The sequence below is a fragment of the Eptatretus burgeri genome, chromosome 5 (genome assembly GCF_056783735.1).
Source record: "Eptatretus burgeri isolate ZD-2024b chromosome 5, Ebu_testis_v1, whole genome shotgun sequence".
NCBI lineage: Eukaryota > Metazoa > Chordata > Myxini > Myxiniformes > Myxinidae > Eptatretus > Eptatretus burgeri.
The window spans coordinates 35215175-35230247 of NC_140965.1; the positions used below are offsets into that span (position 1 = coordinate 35215175).

The 15073-nt window shown below is 42.4% G+C and overlaps 1 protein-coding gene across 7 annotated transcripts in view; it reads right to left on the reverse strand.

The window, feature by feature from the left end:
* LOC147026217 (protein ABHD1-like) overlaps window positions 1-15073 on the reverse strand; it is a 67582-nt gene that overhangs the window by 24095 nt on the left and 28414 nt on the right. For all 7 annotated transcript variants that reach the window (XM_085881393.1, XM_085881399.1, XM_085881400.1 and 4 more), the window contains one exon: window positions 2435-2595. In XM_085881393.1, the coding sequence (XP_085737519.1) occupies window positions 2435-2595 (161 nt within the window). The remainder of the gene's footprint in view (window positions 1-2434; window positions 2596-15073) is intronic.

Sequence of the window (15073 nt, forward strand, 5' to 3'; positions counted from 1 at the left end):
ATTGAAACTTCCTGAAACTTGGCATATATATGTAACAATACCCTGCACAGACAGTAACGATCTCCGATTTTGAAAAATCCTCCTAGAAAAAAAGTTATGAGGTCAAAATATCTCCGCTAATGGAAATCGCCTAAAAAATTATCTCCGAAACTAGGCAAGCTTTTTGAATTCTGTTTGTGGGAATCGAACAGGGCATTCGCAGAGATGAATTCGCGCACATATGATACATCACTATGACGTCATATCAATTTTTATGACGTCATTCCTGTTTTTTGACATTTTTTGTTTGTTTGTTTCACAGCATACAGTTTTCATCGAAACTTACTGAAACTTGGCATATATATGTAAAAATACCCTGCGCAAACAGTAACTATCTCCGATTTTGAAAATTCCTCCTAGAAAAAAAAGTTATGACGTTAAAATATCTCCACTAGAGGAAATCGCCTAAAAAATTATCACCGAAACTAGGCAAGCTTTTTGAATTCTGTTTGCGGGAATCGAACAGGGCATTAGCAGAGATGAATTACCGCACATATGATACATCACTATGACGTCATGCCAATTTTTATGACGTCATTCCTATTTTTGGACATTTTTTCTTTCATAACCCAGAGTTTTCATGGGATCTTCGTGAAACTTGCCACGTATATGCAGAAAGCCCACCGCAGGCAGTAACCATCTCCGATTTTGGAAATTCTTCCTAGAAAAAAAGTTGACGTCATAATATCGCTTCTAATGGAAATCGCCTATACCATTATCTCCAAAACTAGGCAAGCTGTTTGAATTTTCTTTGTGGGAATCAAGCCAGGCATTAGCGCAGATCATTTTTCGCAAACCTGATACATCACAATGACGTCATATTCGTTTTTATGACGTCATCATTAAGAGGACGAGGATCTTAGCTCATTCAAGCTTGTTTTCTTCGGCCTCACTTTTTCACTTTTATATTTGTCTTCTCCACAACTGCTTGAGCAATTGATGCAGAAACTTTCAAAATAGTAGTGCTTATCCATGGAGAATTTTTTTAAACAAAGTTACATGATTATTTAATGGAAACTGCGGCCTGCGTTCCAAACAGTCTGTTTTCTGCAGGCGTGGGTGGCAGGGTGTTACACGTATCAGGAATATCGCTTCACTCGGCCTTGGCTAAATTATTTTTAAAAGACAAATAAAAGATTACCAAAGATAATTATGAGCAAACAAAATACACAATAGGAATTTTAAAAAAGTAATGAACTGGAGCAAATACTGTATTAAACTATTACTCAGTAGAGCACTATCCCCGCCAGGGTGAACAGTTTACGTTTTATATCTCACTGATAGGCCGGATCTGCATCTGGACCTTAACCAAAATCTATATAACCTGTTCAAGTCAACTATGAAATTCATCCACCAAGTTTTGTCATAATCCATCCACAACTTTTTGAGATATCATGCTATATATCGTTTTGGCTCCATCTCTCAAGGTGAAGAATCACTTTAAAAATACTAATGTCTGGATCCGGATCTTCACCAAAATACAGGGTGTCGCAAAAAAATGTACTCACATTTTGGCTCCTCATAACTCATTGAATTTTTCATTTATTTTCAGATCAAATTGACCCTAATAATGGCAGAAGTACGACTAGGTTTTGAAGAAAGAAAATTTATCATGAAGTGCTACTGGAAGCACGAAAACATCATGGAAGTGCAAAGACAATTTAGAAGACATTTTCAAAGATCCACCAATGCGACACACCATTGCTCGCATCCGAGATAAGTTTGAAACAGATGGAACCGTGCATGACGTCCATAAGGAGCGTTCAGGAAGACCACGGTCATCAACCACCCCTGCAAAGGAAAATCAATTGCTGGAACCCCTCCACCGATCCCCAATGAAATCTGTACGACAAATGGCTCGTGAGACAGGAATCCCAAAATCAAGCGCCCATCGCATTTTGAAGCAAATTAATTGGAAAAGTTACATTCCAACATTAATCCATTGGTCCGCGTTGTCGGCTGTGTTTGGAACGTGATGGTCGTCAGTTTGAACATTTGTAAACATGCATTTATACATTTAACCATTAATCTTGTTTCTAAGTCAATAAACAACGCATTTTATTATCATTTAAAGAGTGAGTGCATTTTTTTGGGACACCCTGTATTATCGATTTGCTTTGGTCACACACCTAATCTGTCCACCAACTTTCGTCTGAATCCGTCCATAACTTTTTGAGATATCCTTCTGGACAAAGAGACAGACAGACAGGGGTGAAAACATAACCTCTGTCCACCTTTGATGATGGAGGTAAAAAGAAGATATTCATAATGTCCAATAATAACAATAACCAACTTTACCCCAAATTTCTCACACCTAATAAATCACTTCTAATGATATTATTCTTCAGTGTATTAGTACCATTGTTGCAGGCCTGAGAAAATGAGGCCAACATACGTGCGGTAGGTGAGTAACGGCTTGCTCTTTAACAGGAACCGCAGCAATGTCTGTGATCGACCACCCAGACACCAGAACGTGGGCCAAAAACGGCGTCGCAAAACAGGACAGCATTCCAGAAGAAAAGTACGAAAGGCTGGACCAGCAATGAGCCGTGGCCGCTGAAAAGTCAGGACAGGTGCTTCATTAAAACAAGACAGAAAACACAATTTAAATGAACCACCAAAATCTATAACAAACAAATCTTTTAGGATAACAGTTGGTAATTCATGTTGGTCCCATTCATGTTGGTAATTTGGAAGTTTCGTTAAGTACAGGCTCACCCCACCCAACACCTTTGTGCCAGGTACACAAAGTGTTTTCTGACAGTCAATGCCTGACTTCCAGTCCATGCAGAAACAAATACAAGTACTAATGAGGTTCATTCTCACATGACAGTTTTTCTCGATTGCTCAATCAATGCGAATGAAACTGTGTCCAAAGACACCAAAACCAATAATTGCACAACCGAAATAATAGCCTCCTTTGCAAAACCATTAGTGATTTTATACTTGCTTTCACAAAGATTGCAAAACTAAAACGTGCTTATGGAAAACACTAAATACAATTCTCTACATTTAACACAACATTCATGTGAGAGGTTTTTTTTGTTTTTTGATTGAATCCATGTGTTTGCAACTGAAAGCAATCAATTTCAGAGCAAATGCAAATTGCTCAATTTCTCAATCATCTATCAGATCATAATATATCTATAATAATAAGTGTGTGTGTGTGTGTGTGTGTGTGTGTGTGTGTGTGTGTGTGTGTGTGTGTGTGTGTGTGTGTGTGTGTGTGTGTGTGTGTATCTCCTCCTCTCTATCTCTCTCCCTCGGCCCTGACTTTGTGAAGGTGGGGCTACACCATTTTGGATGTGGGGATCTCCGGGTCGCTTCTGGGAGGTATATCGATCTCTTGTCTCCATGCCGTGGGCTTGTTTGAGAGAATGGTCTGGGGCTAAACAACAACAACAACAATAAAAACAACAACTGTGGCATGATGACCAATAATGTTTCATCCACGTCTCCTTTTTTTTTTTTAACCAAAATTGGAACCAGCCTCATCCACAAATATGTATTAATGTGGAACAACACTGGCATCAAGCTCCAGTATTCTATGAAAAAAAAGAGTATCATAGATTGCACAATATCAGGATTACAGTGAACTCCTTATTGTTAGTGTAACCGTTACAGTCATATGCAATATATACTGTATGTATATATATATATATATATATATATATATATATATATATATATATATATATATATATATATATATACATATACATATGTCGAGTGTGATGAGCACTCTCTCAAACTCCATCGGACTTAAAGTCCGACACCAAAGTGTCACCTCCAATCCAAAGGTCTGGGCCTGGTGACTCAGTCAAACTGCCAAATATTTCTGGTCAGTTAAACATCAAATGGAGCTCACTATCCTGATTTTGGGCTTATTTGCCCTCATCTGGATGGTATACTGATAAATATTTAACCCATGATTTTTTATTATTATTATTATTGAGGGTTTAATGGCGCTATCAGAGCCAGGAGGCTCTATCCACACCACGCACCAGAATCTGGTCAAACTCTTCAAAAGCAGATACATTTTGAATGTATCTCCCACATTCCTGCCAAAATTTTAATACCGCCTTAACGAGACAGAGCTCGAGCACGAGATGGAGTTAGCAGGGGGAGGGGGGGTGGCGGCCCGGCCCCCACCTCCCCGGAAGCTCCTACCCTCCCTCCCAATTTTTTTCTCAATGACCCCCGCTCCCACTACCCTAACTAATGATGCCCACATTCATCATTTAAACATCAATCACACCTCCTGGCTGTTATGGTGAGCATCACTGCAGACTATGTCTCACACAGTAAAATCACATAATCCGCAAAGAACAACCATCTTTCTGCCACCCAGACGATTGTTCATGCTAATGCAAACCATGCAACCCAAAAGCACATGGTGCAATCAGCAGGCAAATCGAAACATGTGGAGTGTGACGAGTACTCCCCCGATCTCCAATGGACATCACGTCCTACACCAAAGCGTCACCTCCAATCCGGAAGCCTCAGCCCGGTGACTATCAAACTGACAAAGATTAGATGGTCAACATCACGTAAACATCAAACGGAGCCTTTGGGAAAGGACAGCACCAAAACCCTTGTTGGATGCATCAGCTTCCAAAATGAATGGGAGGTTGTAGTCGGCATAGCCAAGTATTGGTGCTGATGTAAGATTGTACTTTATCTGTACAAAAGCCTGTTCACATTGTCTTGGTCTGCTTTCCCCCAATGCACACATTCTTGCTGCACTTTTCTCCTTCCAGGTGCATACATTGTGACACAGGATGATGTGAGGGAGTCATGATGGAAACAATCTCTTTTACATTATGCCTGTAATAGCTGCAGAATCCCCAAAAGGATCTTGCAGAGTCAGTGGTCGTGGCCATCTGTTAACAGCTCCAATCTTCTCTCGGTCTGTTTTAATGCTATCGCTGGAAATGATATGGCCCAAGTGGCGGACTTCCTTCTTAAAGAAAGGGCATTTGCTTAATTCCAACTTAAGACCATACACGTGCAACTTCTGGAACATGATTTCAAGCCGATCTAAATGATCATCGATAGTTCTGCAGAAGCAGACAGGTCGTCCATATATATCAATAGTGTATGGAACAGTTCTTCATGGTGGACATGTTGCATGAGGCGTTGGCATGTTGCTGGTGAATTGCAGAGCCCAGAAGGCATCTGGTTAAATTTATATAGAGTCCTAAGGGCATAGTAAATGTTTTATGTTTATCTTCCTCCTTCACCTCGACCTGATGGTAGGCGGATTGCAAATCCATTGTAGAAAACCAATGAGATCTGACCAGTGTCCATCGACTCATCAATCCTTGGCAGGGAATGCGAATCCTTGTGAGTCTAAGGATTTAACAGCCTGTAGTCCATGCAAATTCAGAGGGCACCGGATTTCTTTCTAATCAAGACAATAGGATTGGAGTACTCACTTTTGCTTGGCCTGATGATACCTTTCCACAACATGTTCCTTTCATGGACCTTCACCTCCTGAAATTGTGTCAAAGGAATGTTTGATTGCATCTATCCGATTCCGATCATCTGGACCAGATGCAAAAATGGATCTGTAGTGCTTGGCCAACCCCTCAGCTTTATGTTTCTCCTCCTGAGATCCTGGGAAATCTTCCAGATGGGCTCCTCATGGTAGGGTAGGTCGAATCCATCAGGGTCTTATCCACAATCAGGTTTTCCAAACAGGGGTGTAGTTAAAGGCTCTTCAACTACACAGGGCCTGCCTGGGTTACAGACTACCTATATATCACTTCATGTCTGGGCAAGAACTCTTGTTTTCTCCATGCCCAACATAGTCAAAACTAACGGTGGACTCCTGTTCCATGTTTCCGAGTGCAGAATACCCAGGTCAGTACTTTGGTATATTCATGCCTATTAGACCTCGCAATCTTTACCAGCATTGGTTGGTCCAGTTATCTCTTGTGATTAAAACACCCATTTTTGGAATCAATACACCACTGACGTTCACGTCAATCTCTATGTACCCGGCGTATGGTATGTAGGTACTGTTTGTGGCTCTAAGTCTGAGCCACCCTTGAGGCTCAAATAATTGTCCTACATTTTCTTTCAGATGGTTCTCAAAGAAAGTCTCTGTCATCATAGAAATCATTGTCCCTGTGCCAATTTATGAGTTCACTTTGACTCCGAAGCCTGGTGTTGGCTTCATGGTTAGTTTGGTGGGCTTGGTATCCTAGGATCCTGAGTTCAAATCCCACTCACCCGTTGAATTAATACTAGGTGGGGATCACTCAGCCTGTCATCCTTCCAAAGTCGGCAACATGAGTACTACAGAGTATGGTTCCAATGGAAGGATGGATGGACTTTGACTCCCCCAATGGTCACCACTTTGGTTGGACTTTCTCCAACAAGTCTCTAAAAATCCATCATCTGAGCAACTTTGTGGTTGCCCCGCAGTTGTGCTCCTGCCTGCAGGGCCTTCTCGTTTGACTGGTTGGTGGAGCTTGACTGGTTGTTGGCCTCAACTTCCTGGCTCTTCTTATATGAGCTACATTCGGCTTTGGGATGGCCAAATTTTCCACAGAAGTGTCACTTGCCTTTTCCTCGTGGACAAAGTTGTTTGTTAAAAGACAACCGTTGATCTTTTATCTGATGAGCCAATACCATTCATTAGTGAAAGACAGTTTCAATCAATTCCTTCTGCTGTATTAAAAGGTTTTCAATGGGTAGAGGTTCCTTTTTGGGATCTTGGATGATATTCACCAGTGGGCCATCTTCGGGAGCTGATACAAAACAGACATTCCTTGCAACCTTCTTTGACTTGCTGAGTTCCGTACCTATTTCATCCAAGTCTTTCATATAGCAAATTCATCCCACCACAGCCTGACATCAGCAACACTCTCGGCGAACTGCTCCCTCAGCATTGCATCCCTGTCGGTGACTCTCTCAGGGGCAATGTGAGTGAGGCGGTCCAAGATACCCACGAGTGCATGGGAAAAATCAGTCAAAGACTCACCTTCCCTTTGCTGTCTTTTATAGAAACATCTCAATAAATGTAAGGCTGAAAGACACTCCCTGAAAAGCCTGCACAATGCCTTAAAAAATATCTTCTTCAGCCACGCAGTCCTGGCACCTTATTTCAATTTTGGCTGGCCCTTCCAAATAGAATGCTAAATAGTCCACAGTTTCGGTGCCACTGAGGCCTTCTGCTCGAGGAAACCTCTGTGCATCATCAATCCGATCATCTACTGATCCCTATCAATGATACTGTTGCAACTTCCGCTCTCGAACAACAGCAAAAGTCCTGGCTTTTGGCTTTTCCAAAGTAATTTCTGCTAGTTACCTCTTCATTTCCCATATCTCATCCTCATCATACCTGGCATTCTTCCTTATACAAGACATAACTGAAATCGAGCTGTTTACAACAATGACAAAACAAAAATAAGAGGTAAGTAATTTTGAATGGCAATACACTGCTATACTCTCAACACAATTTCTCAAAAACCCCTGATTGTTTCAATAAAAGTCACGAGGCATCAGTCACATCCAGCTGGAGCCCGCTCGATAGAAATATTGCATTCAGGTAAATCCAGTTCAACAATGGCAATTCCAGAGTTTCTCGGTTGTGAGCCCTCTACTGAGTTAGCCGTCATTTTCTTTCCTTGTTATCATGTGCTTATCCCACTTTTGACACCAGTTAAGCCGATGGAAGACTCATATAGACAATTAGGAACAACATTCATCAGCCAGATGAATGATTTATTAATGAAGAATTTTGCCATGGGCAAGGAAAATCAAACAAAATGATGGCTAACCAGTATACAAGGATATAGGATGTGGCCTGCCACGACCAGCACATTATTCACACAGGATGGACGGAAAAGTTCAGACGATACATGATGACCATAGTATCTCTGTATTGTTGATATTAACCAGGAACAGCTTGGAAAACACCAAATTTATCACCCTTTTGTGAATCGCCTCACCATCAACCGTCACAACTGCCACCCTGTCCCGCATTTCCTGTACGAGGAGCGGGCCTCTGTTCCGTCATATCCTGAGAATTATTTCCTCCTTGCTTTCAAATATATTAAAACAAAAAAATTAATGTACAACACTAAATTGGCCTATCTACACTTGTCATAAATTGATTTGTTATAAATGTACTCGGCTTATTTTCATCTTTTCCTTCATTGGTCCAGCATTGTTCACATATTAGCCTTGCTGGGAAGTTATACCCCATTAATTTGTTTATTAGCCATTGCGTACTGCGCAGCTCCACCTGGTTGCACCTGATATGGTAAGTTTAACGCAGGTACGCATTGAGGACGTGATTCCCCAATAAGGAGAATGTATGTACCACAGTTAAAGGGTCATCAGACAGAGGACACTGGGTCACGTGATTAAATTATTGGCGTTCACGGTCGAGTAGCGACCCCCCGCTACACGCACCTAGTCGTGAGTGACGGCCTCAATTCCCGGTGAGTCTGGGGGGAGCACCAGGGATACCCCCACCCTCGTGGTACCCCTGAGACCCTGGGTCCTCAACGATATATAAGCGAAATGTGTGTTTGTTGTTTATGTGATTCTACTTCTCTGGGCTCCCAAGGTTAATCGTCACAAAACTTTATAGGATCACATTTTTACCATAATGTACTTAAATACGGGTTTTAAACAGTCATTTTCTCACAATTCATCGATCTATAATTCCAGCAATCTCTGTGTCTGTGAGTCTGTTTGACTGTGACCGCCGTTTCTTGACAACCACTGGTCCGATCTAATTGAAACTTGCCAGGTATATTGCTGGAGACCTGAGTATGTGCCTTTTCAAAGTTTGATATTAATCGGCCAAGTGGTTACCAAGTTATGGCCATTTATTTACCAAACCAATGACAGGACACGGTGCTATGACGTCAAAATTGACTTCACGATTCTTCTTTTTTTTTTACACGTCCGGCCACGCACATACGGGCATGAACTAGTAACTTATAAACACACGAGCCACCACCAGCCGCCATCTCTGCGAGAGTAGATCCACATATGTACAATGCTTTATTAAAAGCTCAATTTTTTTCTCATTTCAACCCCGATGCTGATATAATTGGTGAGATGGTGAACTCCGATCATCAAATGTGGTATCAAATGTGAAAAGGTATTGTTAATTAAGACGTCACAATGATCAGTTACATCGGCGAAGGAGTCACGTGACCACTCAAAAGCACTAATTATTCGAAAACCGAAAATAGTACAAACACAACCCAGACATCGATTTAAAGGTAATTTTACTGCGCATCGAACGACATAAGTCCCAAGGGTGAAAAAAAGAGCTTGTGGAAAAAGCTTACCATCTTAGTTAACTTCAGCAAATGTCTTCTTCTTCTTCTTCTTTCGGCTGCTCACGTTAGGGGTCGCCACAGCGGATCATCCGCATAGAGATTTGGCACATGTTTTACGCCAGATGCCCTTCCTGATGCAACCCTGGTCGCCTCTTACGACACAGGGATATGGTACACCCATTTTTAACCGGGGTATACACCAGCCCAGTATACTGATACTCATTTGGCCGACCTCGGAAGGATGACAGGCTGAGTCAACCCCCTGGTGTATTAATTCAGTGGCCCAACGGGGCTTGAACTCAGGACCTTTTGGATCCCAAGCCGCTGCCCTAACCACTGCGCCAACAACAGGCTTAAACTTCAGCAAATGTACACCTCCAAATATACATCCTAAAGTTTAAAAGAACCAAGTTATTAAACATGGTGATTTTATTTTTGATTGTCATTTGATCGTAGATGTATCACCTCAAATAAGCAATTTAATTTTTGGAGTGTGTATTATTGGTAGAAACGGGTATTCAGTGAAAAATTCGGAGAGGAGATATTTTCGTTGGTGGAGCCGGTAACCTTGGCAACCGTTAATTCTTTCGATTTTCAAATGGTTTCTGGGTCACAGAAATATTCAATCACAGGTGAGACACATCTCATTTCTTACAATATGATTGTAAACCTTCAACAACCACCTCACGAAAATTCTAAAATTCCAGTAGCCTATCAGGATCCAGATCCAACCACGAGAGACTTTTCTCTTTTCCAGGTTGGATATTCTTCTGAAGTGGTCGAAAGGGTTTAATATAGACCGAGGGGACTTGATCTATGCCACCAACCAAGATGAACAGAACCTGAAAAAACAGAAAGAGAAAAATAATTAATTTATTCTATTTTGTGCCATCTTCGCTTGGTACTGGAGGTGGTTCACCAATAGAGGGCCTTTTGATTATGGCTGGTGACTCTCAGGTGTTACTGCAGAAGGCCCTCAGATATTAGTACCAGTCAAATGTCAACGATTAAATAATTATACTCATATTACCAAGATTTAAGGGTTCTAAAAGGTCTAACATAGTACATAGAGTCTTGGGAAATTTCAGGGTCTTAAGGCTCTTAGAGTTCTAATGGGTATAATTGTGTTATTTGGTCCTTAAGGATCTAAGGGTTATAATGGGGTCTACAGGCTCAAAAACGGTCTATGGGTTCTGCAAGGTCTTCTGGGTGTTAGGTTATTATAGGGTCCAAGTGTCCTAATGGGGTCTATAGGGTCCAAAGGGTTTTATGGGTTTTAAAGGACGTTAGAATTCTTTTGGGTCTGAAGAGTCGAATTGGTCTACAGGTCTAAAAGTTCTCAGGGTCAAGGGGTCGAAGTGGTCTAAAGGGTGTAAATATTGTCAGGTGTCTAAATGGTCTTAAAACATCGAAAGGGCTCGAAAGTTCTACAAGTCTAAAAGGTATGTTCCAATCGTCCATAATTAATAAACGTTGTCAAGGTACAATAATATGTAATTAAGAGACATACTCATGGTCCAACTCACATTCAAATAGTGCATAATTAATAGATATACTCACAAGGGTCGACCAAGACCTCACCTCAAAAAAGGTTCACCACCCACCCATGGTTTTTTGGTAAATATATATATATATATATATATATATATATATATATATATATATATATATATATATATATATATATATATATATATACATATCAAGCAAATCAGATGAAAATTGACGATTTATATTCCCTTGACCTTTGAGTTTTTGAAATATTAACCGAAAAATTGGCCTACTAGGTGGTTAATCTTCTTGAATATTGGAGTTAAAATGTGACCCTTAGGCAATTGACGAACAGCCAAACAGAAGGAATAGCAGACCAGACCATCCAATATCTTCGTTAATCTTCGATTTCACAAGTAGCAAACAGACAGGGGTAAAAACAACCTCGTTTGTCTTTGGTGGCAGAGTTAATAGTAGACCTACTCAACGCTGTCAAAAGAAAAGGGATGAAACTATGGAATGAGGCGTTTGGGTTGCATCATCAAGGCCATGCCAGCAAAACGTCATAAATTTTGCAGCAATATCAGAATAAGTTAAAGTGAATAACTTAAAGGTCCCCTAACATGCCAAAGTACATAAATTTCATTTATATATGTCCTAGAGGAGTTTTTCATCGTGATTTCAGATCTGACAATGTTTTTTCATAATACTCATTCTGTAAAATGTAAAATTAAAAAAACAAACCTCTTCGGGAACACCCCTAAAAATTCTCCTGAAAGGGGCATAACCCACATGACGTCAACTACAGGATTACAAAGGCTGCACGTTAATTACTCGGGTTGGTGGTCTACGTGATTCTATTGGCTTCCTGTCTGTTTCCACATTTGATTGGTCAACTCAATCACTTTGTTCATTTCTGCTTTAAAAAAAAAAATCGAACATTTGTTTCTGAGTAATGGATGGCATGGACTTTGATTTGTCTGGTAACAACGGTGAGTGTGAGAGAAATGAAGGATTTTGGTCTGAACCACATGGAGAATTGTCGGATAACGTAGTCGCGGGAGGTGAAGTTCAGGCAGCTGGAAATGAAATACCGCCTTAGCAGTTCGAGCCCGAAGCAGGACAAGCAGAGGAAAATGGCGATGAAATTCCCGGAGTTCATGATGATCGGGAGGACATCGAAGGAAGACTCGGAAATAACAACTGGTTAGACAATCCTATTCGTAATTCAATAATGTAAATTCGACTTGCATACTGCTCGATATCAGAAATATTTTAGTGAGGTGACATGAACAGCACAGCGGACATGTTGCTCCGCGGTGAATTAATCGCAAGCAAGGCCAGCGCATGTCATCGGCCGTGTCTCTCCGCGCATAAAACGAAGCAATCTCGCTGTTCGGATACGATGAAAACTTGTGTGCAGAACACACCTTGTGACACAATTGTCTCGACTAGTCCGATAAATCTGACGTTCTGTTGCATTTTTATTTATTTTATTCCTACTGTCGTCATGTAGCGCCAGTAGAAAACAATGAAAAAACGAGAATAATAAATAAAAGCTACAGCACATCAGATTTATCGGACTAGTCGGACGGACGACTGATTTATTAGCCGAGTCGGACGGACGACGGATTTATCGGCCGAGTTGGACGGACGACGGATTTTTTTTTTTTGTATACCTTGTCGAGGCTCGTATGAGAGCGAACACACAACTCACAGCAAGGGGGCATGAGACAAGAGGGGTGGGAGTGGAAGGGACAAAACAGTGGGGAACAGACACATTAGGTGAACTGTGGAAGGGAGAGGGACGGGGATGGGACGGGGAACATGGCGAAGAGAAGATGGACATTACAGGGACTTTCAGGAAGGTAAGCAGGGGAATTGAAGGAAGTGGGCTTGGGTGGATTATCGGGGGCAGAAAAGATCGAGGATTTGGATGGGGGAAGATAAGAGGTGGTGGTGAACAGCTGTTTTGAAAGCCTGGAGGGAAGAAAGGGAAAGAATAGAGTGAGGAAGTTTATTCCAAAGGCGGGAAAAAAGAGGAATGAAAGAGTGAAGATGAGCAGTGATTCGTGATTTTGGTAGTTTTACCAGAAGGGGGTTGTTGGCGGACCTTGAGCGCCCTGTGGAAATGTGGTGGGGACAAATCGCAGAGAGAGCAGGGGGGGTGGCAAGGATGGAGAGGAGTCGGTAGAAGACAGAAAGACCACTGACCAACCTGCGGTGATTGAGTGAGAGGCCCAAAGACTCAGCTTCATTGCGGGAGAAGCCGATGATCTTAAATGCCCTGGTTTCGACAGCGTGGAGCCGAGAAAGGTGGGAGGCAGGAGCACCAGCTCAGAGGGGAGAGCAGTACTCCATCAGGCTACGGACAAAAGCTTTGTAAGTGGTCAGAGCTCAAGAGGGCCGAGGAAGGACTTTGCACGACGGAGGATTCCCAGTCGGCGACTGGCTTTTGAGGTGAGGTTGGAAATGTGAATTTCCCAGGAAAGGTCATGGCAGATAGTGAGACCTAGAAGCTTGAAAGAAAAGACTTCTTCCAGAGGATTGTTGAGAAAGTGGATGGGGGTTTTTCTAAACGGTCCTTTCGAAGAGACATAGTGAGAGTGTGAGATTTGTCTGGATTGAAAGACATGTTCCACGTGTTGGACAAGTTTGTGATTTTATCCAGATCTGCAGTGAGCGAAGAAGCTGCTGCTTGCCGATCTGAGGGATGACAGATGGTACGGCAGAGGGTGGAGACGTCGGCAAAGAGAAATAGAGGATTTTCCAGAGAGTCGGAGAGATCATTGATGAAAACCAGAAAAAGAACAGGACCCAGAAGGCTACCTTGAGGAACTCCAGCCTGCACAGGAAGAGGGGATGAAAGAACTCCATTTAGGGCCACACGTTGACTGCGACAGGAGAGGAAGTCTGCGAGCCATGAGTGGAGATGGCCTTGAATACCATGGGAAGAGAGTTTGGTGAGTAGTGCAGGGTGCCAGACTGTGTCAAAAGCACGTGATATGTCCAGGAATACGGCTCGGATTTCCTGTCTGGCATTGAGGACCTCCATCCATTGATGGGAGAGCAGAAGCAGCATATCCAGGGTAGAGTGACCTGGTCTGAAACCAAATTGATGATTGGAAATCAAGCCATTGGAGAAGAGGAAGGCTTTCATGTCTGAAGCGATGATGGATTCCATAACCTTGCTGATGATTGGGAGAAGGCTGATTGGTCTGTAGTTACAGGGATCTGTTTTTGCACCTTTTTTATGCAGGGCAGTAATGTTAGCAGATTTCCAAGCAGATGGCAGATGACCTTGGGCAAATGAGAGGGTGAATAGAACAGAGAGAGGGTGAGCAAGAGCATCAGAGCAGGCTTTGAGGACACGTGGGCTGATGCCGTCTGGACCGGTTGCAGAATCTGACTCGAGGTTTGAAATCAAGCTCTCCACCTTGTCAGGAGAAAAGGACACAGAGTCCAGGGACAGTTGGGTGCGACTGGGTAAAGTGGGTAGAGAAAATGATGGGTTTTGGACACAAGATTTAGCTGAAAACACCGAGTTTAGACATTCAGCTTTATCACGTGTGGTATCAGCAGTGCGGCCATTTGAGGTAAGGGAGGGATGGAGGGGGAACATACACGAGAAACAGATTTGATTAGATGCCACCAGCATTTTGAGGAGGGAGAGAGGTTTGAGAGTTCATTCTTGAGATTGGACGGATGGTTGTTTCTGGCTCTCCTGAGGGTAGACACACACTTGTTCCGAGCTTTGTGGAAGGAACTGAGATTGCCCTCAGTTGGGTTTGCTTTCCATGAGGCAAAGGCAAGTTGTTTCAGGACAACTGCCTCGCCACAAGCTTCAGTAAACCAAGGGCGGGAGGAAGGGTAGGACAACTGAACATGAGAGGGGATAAATCTGTGCATGAGGGAGGGCAAGTTTCTTTGAAAGAATTCCCAGGATGAGTTGATGTTTGAGAAAATAGTGATAGGAGACAAGTCTGTAAGTTTGATGGCTGCTTGGAGACCCTGCCAGTCGGCTTCAGTGAAATGCCAGACTTGACGGCGGTGAGGTGGTTCTCTGAAAACAGCCAGAGAGATGTCCACTTTGACAAGGACGTGGTGAGAAGAACCAATTGGAGCGAAGGAAGAGCAGCAGATATTGTCAGGGAAATTTGTCAAAATCAGATCCAGAAGAGATGGAGTAGCATTGGTTGAGATCCGGGTCAGGAAGTTGACTGATTGAGTCA